Here is a 12237-nt window from a genome sequence, read left to right as displayed (position 1 = left end):
CTAGCAGCTCATTCAACATTATCAGTTAATGCCTATGGAGTGCCCAGAAAAACTGCAATGTGTATTGTTTTCTGTGCAGTCAAAGCAAGCTCTGAGGGCATCCATACCCAGAATCTCATAGGAAAATATGCTTGCTGAGATTCTAGAGAGTAGTTGCATAACCTACACCCTTAGGCTGTCCATACCTTATACAACTTTCTTGAGAGTTTTGCTTTAGATTTACCAAAAACCATATAAGAGGAGGTCAAACCCAAACAACACTTTCAGTTGTATCCAATTAGGCAGGCCCTTGCACTACACAGTTGAAGGTAAATCTAAAGGAAATTGAGCAGAAATTGGACAGAAAATTGTATAGTGTATGGCCAGTCTTAGTGACAACTCAAAACTAAATAATTTGCATCCCAATAAGGCTGGCCATACATTACACAATTTTCTTGAGAATTTTGCTTTAGATTTACCAAAAACCATAGAATATGAGGTCAAACCTAAACAACACTTTCAGTTGTATCCCGTTAGGCCAGTGGTTCTCAAGCTTCCTAATGCCGTGACCCTTTAATACAGTTCCTCGTGTTGTGGTGACCCCCAACCATAAAATTATTTACCCAGTAATTATAATTCATGAGTGTCGTTTTACCTCCAATACTGCTGCTTTCAACACAGTAGCTGCTTTTAACAGAGTAGCTGCTTTCAACACAGTAGCTGCTTTCAACACAGCAGCTGCTTTCTACACAGTAGCTGTTCTTTACACATCGGAAATATTTGTTTTCTGATGGTCTTAGGGTTGAGAACAGGTTGAGAACCACTGCGTTCAGCGGACACTTGCACTACATAGTTGAAGGTAAACCTAAAGGAAATTGGGCAGAAATTGGACAGAAAATTGTAGAGTGTATAACTAGCCTAAGGAGTATTTACATTTTTTGATCGGTGCAATTTCATGTGTGGCTTGCTGACATCTGGGTGACTTCATGCACAGATGTCAATGTAAATTGCACATGAAATTGCCAAATATAGTGCAGGAACATTTTTCAAACATTTCAAAGTCGGAGTGGTACCGATTTGAATGGTTCCATGACCACAAATAGGGTGCGACTTGTCATGCAATTTTGAATTTCATGCACCGATAAAAATAGTTCTAATGGCACCCCTCCCGACTGGGAAACGCAACCGTACTAGGAACCGAGGTTCCCATGCGGGCTGCGTTTTCCAAAGAAGTGCAGGGACTTCTTCCCTGCATGGCATGGGCACGGGAGTCAATTCAAATGAATAGGCTCTCATGCCCGTGCAAAACGCGGCCCGCACGGCCGCATATATGTGAACCGGGGGTTAAAGTCTAACATCCCCCACAAAACCATTATTTTACCCTCTGATAGGAAAAAACATTGAAATTAACTTTAAATATATTGAAAGTCAAAGAGGGGCATGAACCATGCATTTTTTTCAGGGACACAGCAGAAAGCTTTTCATTTCTTTCCAGACATTTAACAAATAGGTAAAGGAACTTAAGTCAACAAAGCTATAATCATATCACCTTCAAATAATTTATGGGACAGGCGAGTCAAAAAAATGTGCCCATGTCCCTAACCTTGCAGCCCATATTCTGACAGTCTTCTCTACAGATGTGTGTAATGTGTTCGGGTTTATATAAGCCAGGCTGAGGAAACTAGACGCTATTCTATTTCTAGTCAAGAACTAAGTTACAAGCAGCAGTACGTCTTGTGCGTGTGAGCAACAGATACAATTACAGACAACCCGCAAAGCTGCGTATTTGTTAGACAATTAACAGCTGTAATTGGTTTTGTAGGATGATGTTCTACATATGGTTTTCTGTTAAAGTGTTGACAGTTATTTTTTTACATCTCGTTTGCAGTTGTGAAGATTCTCTTATTAAGAAGAGTTTATTTAGTTATCTCTTTATCTCTGATGAAGTTTCAGCATTCAGAATTTACATGCTATGTGGAGTATGCTTCCATATGTTTACTTGGAAGCATCTAGATCTAATCCTTTCCTATGTACATTTTTATCTATGTATGTGATTAATGACTCAGACCCTGTTATTTGCCATACTGAATGATTGTTTCACTTTTTGGGAGGTGGTAAAAATGGTCCAATAGAGCACTTAGTAGTTTACCAAGTGCATACTGAATCAGCTGAAATCAGTGCCATGAGTGGACCTGTAGGTACCAACAAAAGTCAATTCTTTAAACCAACTTTGTCTAAAGGAGCTGGGCAGACGCAGATGATGATGGGATATTTTGAAAGCTGTGGGTGCTGGCAGTCACAATATAGTAGCATGCACAGTAGATTCATTCATTCACTCCATTTAGTGTGGATGGGGAAGCTGACTGATTTCTCTTATTCAACCCCATGATAAGTTCACCTTTGGGAGCTTGTTACATGTTCCACCCATTTTTAGGGTGGAACATGTAACATGTTCCCGCTCCTGAAGTGGCTCAGTGAACCAAGCCCTCTGTGTGATAGCAGTATTAGGAAAAGTTCCCCATACCAGCTGTCACTTTTTGAAAAGAACGTGTTGGCAGGCGTGTATTTACCACAAGGCAAACAAGGCACTTGCCTAAGGCAGCAGCTTTCGGGGGGCAGCATCTCCCCCCAGAAGATGGGATGAAAGAAGAGACACGTGCGCCATGGGAACCAGGTGGGATCAAGAGAGGCTGCAGCTGCTTGATGGTGTATGTAGAGCCTGAGTCTTGTTTCTGGGCATGTCCGGAGCTGTGAAGTTGAGTGTCTTTTTCTCTATCGCCAGGGAAGGGGGGAGTGGAAGGCTCTCCCGGGTGGGGGACAGGGGTGTTGTTGGTCAATGTCAGCAAATGTCAGGCTCTCTCAGTGGGAGGGGGAAGGGGGGTGTTAGTCAGTGTCCGTGGGTGCAGATGATTTTTGTGTTGCCTAGGACAGCACAAAACCTAAATACACTACTGCGCGTGGGGCTCTGCCGACGCAGCCATGCCATTCATTCACAGAGGTTTGTGAATAAACCAACTACAAGTACCAACATCCTTTGTTGCTGTTGGCTTGTAGTTCTCAGTGAACTACCACTGTGCTGTTGAGTGATCTGGTACTTCATTGATTCTTCCTGTCAGTATGAAACTGCCTGCCCATACAATGTAAAAGATGTGCATTTTTTATTTTTTTTTAAAAGGTGAATTTATCCTTTAAATAATCCAATAGGATTAAATGTGCTTTTCAAGGCTTTGGGATTAGGGGGCAGGAACCCTCAACATACAGTAAAATCATCCACCTGAAAAGCATAATAGTATAGCACAACACTTCCCCCTTGAGTTGTGACCTCTCAAGTGGAATGTACTCCCTGAATTGATAGATTCACAGTAATGAGTTTAGAAAATGGGCATAATTGCTAATTGTTGTTTTATTTCTATGAATATTTGCATAAACATTTGCTCAATCTAGTGGTGAAAGGGTAAATTCCTTACTCTATCATTTCTTTTTTTGCATCACAGTGTTTGTATAGCTTAAACCTTATTTTTTTCATTTGTTTTGGAGAAGGTAGGAAAGGGTTCCCCTCTAAAGTTTTTATTGCAGCCTGTGTAGATTCATTCTCTTTGTCCTGGTGATGATTATCACTGAAACAGGAAGAAATGGTAAATTCAGAATTTTACAGTTGTCACCAGAACGAGAAGTGAGGGTTATTCTTTCACTGGGTTTGATGCCAGTGGCCTAAGAGGAGAATTGTAGTGATTGTGTGTTCAGGACAAGAAATGAATTGAAATCTCAACGGGACACGGACTGAAAGAAATAAACTAATAGGGTGTTTTACCCTTTTTATACTCTATATAGCACTAGGGTCGCTGGTTCAAATCCCAACCATGGCACCACCTGTCTGTTCTCCCTGTGCTTGTGTGGGTTTCCTTCCACACTCCAAAGACATGCTGGTAGGTTAATTGGATCCTGTCCAAATTGGCCCTAGTATGTGTATGTATGAATGTAAATTAGGGAGCTTAGATTGTACGCCCCTTGATGGTTATAGACTGATGTGAATGTACAATATATGTATGTAAAGCGCTGCATAAACTGACGGTGCTATATAAGTACCTGTAATAAAATAAAAAAATAGGGGGTTTTACTCTTTTCATACTCTAAAACTAAAGGAAATATTTTGGCTTAACATATACTTTAAAGTTTATGAATAGCCAAAACATTTTCTTTTAGTTTTATAGAGTAAGGGAGGGTAGCGAAGCATTAAAACCCCTGAGACTTTTTATTTTATTTGGTGGCTGTATCCAACTGGGGGGGTTTCTCTTCACTTCCTATTCTGTAGACACAACAAAGGAAATCTCCCCAAAGTAAGTTAAATCTTTCTTTCGACCATTATTACCAAAAGAAGTGTAACTATGACTTCCACTGAAATAATTCCACTCTTTACTTTTCTGGTGACAGCTCAGAATTTTGCATTTCTCATTTTAGTCCTGGTGACTATAATCAATAGAACAAATAGAGTGAACCTTTGTCCAGTCTGAATCCTGGGCAGCAATATAAACCAGGTTCTGATTCTGATCACTCTTTTCAAAACTAAAAAAAAATACTTGTGTTCAGAACCACTTAAGATTCTTCTGTATTGCCTTTTGGGAACCTAGGACATATCTGAACTTTTTTTCATTTTTCTAGGATTTTAGCTGCATGCATGTATCACTGTGAGCTTTCTTAAAGTGCTGCCTCCCAGCCTTTAGCAAGCTCGATCTAAACATATAGACTTTGCTTTTCACACATAATTTTATAAAAGTTTAATAAAGAGCTATATAAATACCACAAAGCTGTAAGGTTCAGTTTTATCTTTTATTTATCTAATTATTATCACCTTAGGCTCCTTGTAGCAGAGCCCTTTGTTTGCTTATAGGAATTCTGCTATGAATGTAACAGGTATTGCCTGGTTTACAGCATTTTTCATTGTGAAAAGGGATAAAAGTTTGTTGTTTTTTTTTTTTGTTTACAAATTTTATATTAAGTAGAAATTGGTAACACAAAAAAATCACATTTGTAAATATACTGAATTGGGTATTTCGATAAATACATCTAAGTACAACTAAAAAGCCTAAACAAAGCATACAAAATTAGCACAGAAAACAAAGCAATGCCATGACTTGAATATAGTGATAAAAGTTTACCAAAAGATAAAATTTGCTGTTTTTCATTGCACTTCAGCATCTGGTTGCATGTAGATCCCTTGGCATTAACTTTTTTCTTCCTATGCCTGATAGGCCACTTGTATTAGTCAAAATTTCTATCTGGCTGCTGGTTGACATATCTCCTAGTCTCTGTCAGCTGGGAACCTTAGCCTTTGTTGCTTCCCAAACTGCTCTGGCCTTCTGGGTACTATGTTGCTTTGTAATTTGCCTCCCCATGGCCCCTACCCAATCCAGCCCTGTTAGTATAATTTCCCTTGTATCTTAATTTTTAGTTTTCTTCACAGTCTATGAAGTGCAATGCCTATACCATTTACTTTATCTCAGGGGCGGACTGACCATTTGGAAACTCGGGCACTGCGCGAGGGCCCGGGGTCAGTAGGGGGCCCCATGAGATGCCCCTGGTACCTTTTTTCATAGGTTTTTTTTGAGTTTGGGCAAGGACACAGGGGCCCCATGATCCCCTATTGCCTGGGGACCCCATGAGTTGTCAGTCCGCCCCTGCTTTATCTACAACTTATTTATATTTTAGCTTTTGTCTTATGTATATGTTATTGTTACTGTTTTTGATTGATTGCTATATCTTATAGTTGCTGGTATTATTTTTTTTCTGTTCACTGTTTCCTCAGTATAAGCTACTGGTCACACATCAGAAAACAGGATTTCTCTAATCTAAGAAACAGCTTATGGTACCAACATTTTCCAGCTGAGTGAAAGTGAAACTTCTTGATGGGTTTTAGGTACAAAATATAGCAGAAAAATCTGTTTAAAAGTTTTAGTGATATTGGAACATGGCAGGTGGTACTAATCTCCAGTGAGATGTTACTTTTAAACAGAGTAGCTCCTTTAACCCTTTCGCTGCCAGGTGAGTACAAACCTGACAGGGGGGGGTTTTACACACAATGCTGTAGCCACCAGGATTGTGTGTACATCTGACAAGCAGACTTCTGCCTGTCAGATGGAAGCATTCTGGCGACTGTGTTGCCGCCCATTTGATTCGACACCGCCCCGGTAATAGCACCTTCCCTCCACAACCCTGCCATGACACCCAGGGACCGGCATAGTGGGTGCCACCTGGTAGAGGGAGGGAGCAGAGTGGACACACATCTGCTCTCCTCCCTTTCTTGTTGCTGACCCAAAAGCGACATGTAAAACTTCAATTCCAGGTCCCCATGTCAGTGTCCCTGGCCAGTATGGCTGGGAGAGAATCTAATGCAGTGTGATCTTTTAGGCCCTGGATGTCTCATTAAAGAGAACCTGTCACCAAAAAGTATCACAAGAGAACTTTTTCTCTCCTATATGATAAAAAAAAGTTAAGTAAAAAAAAAATTTTTTTTAAATTTGTGAAAATTTAAAGTTACACCCAAGTACATACAATCTCCCTTCCCTAAAAGTTTTTGAGGCCCCTCACCCCCACATATACGCACGTACGAATGTAAACACAAGCATTAGGGTGCCTATGCATAAAAACGTTGATTGCAATACACATGTTACATATCGTCGTGTACGGTGGTGTGAGAGCAATAATTCTAGCACCAAACCTCCTCTATAATGCCAAACTGATGACCTATACAGGGGCTTTTAATTTGTTCCTATGGAAAATATAGGGTACTTAAGTTTGTCACTATTTCACGGGCACATGCAATTTTAAGGTTTGACATACTGGGTATCTACAGTATTTACTTGGTACAACCTTATCTTTTGTGTTTCATCAAAAATTAATTTATTGCATTTGTGTGCCCTAAAATTAACTTAAGTGTATTTTTTACTGAATTAGTTTTTTTCTAGACCTTTGCGATAATTTTGTGTGACATAAAAAATTGCAACTACCACTTTTTTTTATTATCTAGGGTGTCTGCTTTTATAAAATATATAATGTTTTGAACCCTCATGCAGTCATGCAAAGTCAGTGGATGTACAGTAGAGTACAAATTCAAATAGAAGCTACTGCATAATGTTTTCAATAATGTGCACTCCCCTATGTATATATTACTATAACCAGCTTTATTTAATACTCAACGTTCTGTTCAATTCCTGTCCCAGCCATTTCATGCTTTACTATTACAATTGGCAGTTTAAAATGACATCTATGAGTTATTGATGCCAGTCAAGTGTTTTTGATAATGTATAAAATTTTTAATTCACCTAACTTCACACATAATATAATTTTAAAATGTTGTGTTTTAGATATCCGGGGACTACAGGGCTTCCTGGACCAAGCATCCAGATTAGGACTTGATGTATCATTGCAGAAAGTTGACAGAAACATCAGCAGAGTTTTTGCCAGCCTTTTTACCTCTATGAAAACCGAGGAACTTAACCGCTACCGTGACACCTTACGAAGAGCGATACTGCTTCTGAGTCCAAGGGGAGCGCAGAACTTCATTAATGAGGTCAGTCACCTTTTTGTTCTAATACCTCTGGCAACACTTTTCAAATCTCTCTTGTGGGTCTCCTGAATATTATAAGAGTGCTGCAGTAAACATATCTTCTTCTAATTCCTTGTCTTCCAAAAAAATTTTAACAATATATAGACTTCTCCGCAAACTCCAAAACAAAACTGGTTTGGCATTTTTTTTTTAATCCGGAGACAAATAGTTCCCACAAAGTAATTGGTGGGGAAGACTAACATACATGCTGTCAGGATACTTCTGTAGAAGATTTTTCTGATATAACATTTTTGTATATAATTTAATGTGACCCACTGGCCAGGCTATGGATATCAAACATCATTTTTAATGCACGTTACAAGCATAAAACATTGCCGTAAAAAAAGCTTGGCGTGAATTCAAATGATGCAATAACTGAGCAGTAATTCAGTCTGGAGTTCATGGTCAAAGTAGCTTGTGTTTAAGGCTGGCCATAGATTATTCAATTGTATGAAAAACCCCAACAGGCTCAATTGATAGACTTCAGTACAACCAGCCTGCTAAACCAGCAAAATTTTGATCTGTCTATGGCCGACTATGTTGTCTGTCTGAGCTGCTGTCCCTACTGTCACCCGTAACATTGCAGTCTTTTCTTTTCAGTCTAATCTCAGTTGATCACTGACATGCTGTGAAGAGTAAACAATACACAGGAGCAAGAGCCTATACTTTGACTGTGTGTTTTATGGTTTGCAGGTACACTCCCAAATGCAGCAAATGCAGCAAGGAGGTCACGTTACCTTGGGAGGTACTTTTCTTAGGAGGAACCAGGGACAGAGTAAATGGGAGGGACAATAACTAAGGACAGTTGATAATCATTGACATCTCCCTCTGAATGTTCAGAGGAACCAAAAACATGCCTAAAGCTGGCCATACCCAACTTTAAATTTTGACTGATTCAGCAGTAGGAAATTCATCATGGATAGCCCAGTCGACGCCACCAGGCTAAATAAAGGATGATTTAAAACCTTTTGTTTGAATATTGACTTGCGTCTTATCAGATTGAGTATTCAAACCGCTGCTAGTGCTGTGGCTGCCTAAGGTAAATACAGTAGCCAGCAGTGCAGATTCCTTCTGAAAGCAATGGGGGAAAATTGCCTTTAAGTGCAGACAATATAAAACTTTTTTATTAAAAGAAAGCATGGCAAATGGCCACTCACATGATACAAATATGCAGTAGGCTCATCACAATAGTGAAGGTCCAGGACGCTGAGAGGAATGTCCGCTATGGAGCAGCACTGGAATGCAGTGTGGTCAACGGTGTCTGCAGGATGACGTCACTGAGACAGGCGTGAACAATGGATTTCAGAGCATTTCCATGTTGCCTATGGGCATGGTCGCTCTTTCATCAGGCTGAGCTCGAATGGAGCATGGTGAATGCTCTGAAATGTGTTGTTTGCTCCTGTCCCAGTGATGTCATCCCGCAGATGCCGTGGACCATGCTGCATTCCAGCGCCATCTTGGAGTATTCCCCCGGGCTTTCTTACACATCACACAAAGTGGCAGCAGACCCTGGTAGTGGACTTTCCTCTCAGCATCCTGGACCTTCACTATTGTGATGAGCCTTCTATTTGCTTGTATCTTGTGAGTGGCCATTTGGAATCTTTTGTTTTAATAAAAATGTTATATTGTCTGTGCTTAGAGGCACTGTTTCCCCCCCTTCCTTTCTGTTCCATACATACAGAGCCTTCTTCTGCTCATTGGAAGAGCCTGCCTGGTGAACGGACTATTTTGGATTTTGATTTAATTTGTGAACATATAAATTCATTTACCTGGTTGTAGGGAAATTTGAACCTGTTTGTGCCTACATCTCTTCTAATTTGATTAGTGCATTCTTTCATCCACCCTGCTTAGCAAGGATTTGGGAATTAACTGATTTCTCCATTTCAGCCCACTGGGGTAAAGGGAAGAAATATAATCATCCATGGCAAGCTAACTGTACCAGCCCAGTGTGGAGTCCCAAGAGAAAAAAAATTTGAGTAGTATTTTTTTATCCTCAGGACACTTATGTCTATTTATTACCAGTGGGTCAGTGATCAGTGTTTCCATGGTCAGCTTACAGTCTAGCTGCCTTAGTCTGGTTTTTTTTTTTCTTAAGCTTTTGGAGGTATTTTTCTTCCTTTAGCAAATAGTATTTTATCCAAAACAATAAGTATAAAAACTAACTATATAAATTGATAGGTAAAAAGATAGGTATTTCAGAAGGATAAATGGAACAAAGCATAATTTTATCTCTGCCAGACAGAAAGAAATTGAGAATTTTGGAGCAGGATGACCTCAGATGAACATGAAGTCTGTCATGCTAGCAGTGACAGTATCCTAATGCCTTTTCTATCAAACACTTCTGACAGAGTTTTACTGCATCGATGCAATGGAGCAGAAAGGCCAGCAGCTTTATCAATGAAGAAATTTATTTATTTTCAAGGTCAAAAAACAAACAGTGCAAATGCAATGTCCAAAACGATAATCACTCTGAGGAAAAAATGATAGAAAGTAGGTATTTTAATATAGAATATCTCCTCTGTTGGGGCTTAAGATTGAGTCCGTTGATCTTTTCAATATCATCTTGTCATTTCATACATTATTATGTGTCTATCACATATAAAATAGTGAGAACCCAATACATTTTCTTTCAGATTTAATTATGTTAGGTAATACTTGAGTGAAATTTGGCTAGCACAACTTTTTATTTAGGGCATTTTGTCAACAAATTAGCTGTTAGATATACTGCAGGTCTGAAAGCACCCATTGACATGAGATGACATATATGTCTGGCTTGGTTGATAGTCTTTTGTTTATGAAGACAGGTCTTGTAGATACCACCAACTTATTGTCCTCCAGAGAAACCATTGCCTGACCCTTGATTCTCCTGAAATAGGTTGCTGCTAGATTGGTCTGTGGATCACTCTACTAAAGAATTTTGCAACACAAACTATTTTTTACACATCACAAACAAGTTTTTATTATTTGATATTTTTTCCATGATATTTTATTATACGACTAAATTATGTTTTACAGAATCAATATTGAATCCTGATACTTAAACACCAAAGTATTCCAATTTTTGAGTCTCATTAGTATTCTGCAATCCTGTTTGTACAGTATATCAGTGTTGTACACGGTTATATATAAACACTTCAACTTAGTGGTTATAAACCTCTAACATGAAAAATTAACAAACTGTGTCCTTCTATAGTGTGTATCTGTCTCAATCCAAAGCATTAAGTGCCACTTCTCTCCTCTCTCTGATGCTTCTGCTAACTGCATGAGTAACTGATAATACTCTTTGCAGACACAGCAGCCTCCAGGGAGACAGCCCACTCCCCCTCCAGCACACAGCAGGTGATTCATAGCCTGAGCTCTGTTTTTTTTTCTATGACCCTTTGCACAGGAGGTGTGTCCCTTACCTCCACTCAGTTCTCAGATTACAGGGAACACTGTGCTCTAGCTCAGCAGCGTGTGTGATGTCAAAGCCCTGTCTCCTGATTTCTGCTTCTGAGAAAAATCCATTGATCTGAGTACTTTGAACTGATGTAGAGAAGAGATGGCTATAGATATAGATACAACTTATGTAGTAGGATTTATTTAATCTCTGTGTTTCACCTGAGGCTAGTCACTTCAGTTGTTATAAGTAAGGGTTTACAACCACTTTATAGTATAACTGAAACTTTATTTTTTTGATGAGTGGAGAGGGATCCGAACACCTGTCACTTGGAAAATAAAAGAAGATTTTTTAAATATGACAGATATTAAACTTCTCCCCGTACTATATGTCAAGGGGGGGGGGGGCACTGGGCACAGCTGCTGCTATGGGAATATGTTATGTGTTCCAAAGGTGGACTTATCCTTTAACTCTCAGGAAGCTCAGTGGCAAAATGTCTTCAATATTATCAAAAAAGTCAATTTGGATGTTACCATAACCTGGATAAATGAGAACCTTCAAAGACACTTTAGGGTAATGGGTTGTGTTAGAAACCTCAACATAGGTCACACAACACAACAAAAGTCACAATTTAAATATTCCATAATGACCAAACATTTTTTAAAATTAACCACTAGCCACTTATACCCCCTGCCCAGGCCAATTTCCAGCTTTCAGCGCTGTTGCACTTTGAATGACAATTGCGCGGTCATGCAACACTGTACCCATATGAAATTTTTAACATTTTTTTGTGACAGAGCTTTATTTTGGTGGTATTTAATCACCTCTGGGTTTTTTCATTTTTTCTTAAACAAACCAAAAACCACTGAAAGTTTTGAAAAAAAAGTTTTTTCTTAGTTTTTGTTATACAATTTTGTAAATACGTGATTTTTCTCCTTCATTGATGTGCGCTAATGAGGCTGCAGTGATGGGCACTGATAGGCTGCACTGATGGACACTGATAGGTGGCACTGATGGGCACTGATGAGGAGGCACTGTTAGGCGACACTGATAGGCAGCACTGATGGGCACTGATAGACAGCACTGACGGGCACTGATAGGCGGCATGGATGCACACTGATAGGCGGCATGGATGCACACTGATAGGCGTCACTGACTGGCACTGATAGGTGTCACTGATTGGCAGCACTGATAGGTGGCACTGACTGGCACTGATGGGTGACACTGAAAGGCAGCTCAGATGGGCACTGATATGTGGCATTGATGTGGCACTGGC

At 39.6% G+C, this 12237-nt stretch overlaps 1 protein-coding gene across 5 annotated transcripts in view; it reads left to right on the top strand.

Moving 5' to 3' along the window:
* GRID1 (glutamate ionotropic receptor delta type subunit 1) overlaps window positions 1-12237 on the top strand; it is a 1483898-nt gene that overhangs the window by 761794 nt on the left and 709867 nt on the right. For all 5 annotated transcript variants that reach the window (XR_016312597.1, XM_089676479.1, XM_089676480.1 and 2 more), the window contains exon 4: window positions 7341-7546. Coding sequence is in view for 4 of the 5 variants with exons in the window: in XM_089676479.1 (XP_089532605.1) it covers window positions 7341-7546 (206 nt within the window). In the remaining variant the exon portion in view is untranslated. The remainder of the gene's footprint in view (window positions 1-7340; window positions 7547-12237) is intronic.

This window comes from Staurois parvus, unplaced genomic scaffold (assembly GCF_062004578.1).
Source record: "Staurois parvus isolate SC_StPar_1 unplaced genomic scaffold, SC_StPar_1.0 ptg000170l, whole genome shotgun sequence".
Taxonomy (NCBI): domain Eukaryota; kingdom Metazoa; phylum Chordata; class Amphibia; order Anura; family Ranidae; genus Staurois; species Staurois parvus.
The sequence above is the reverse complement of the archived record's forward strand: the minus strand, read 5'-3'. Positions and strand labels throughout refer to the sequence as shown.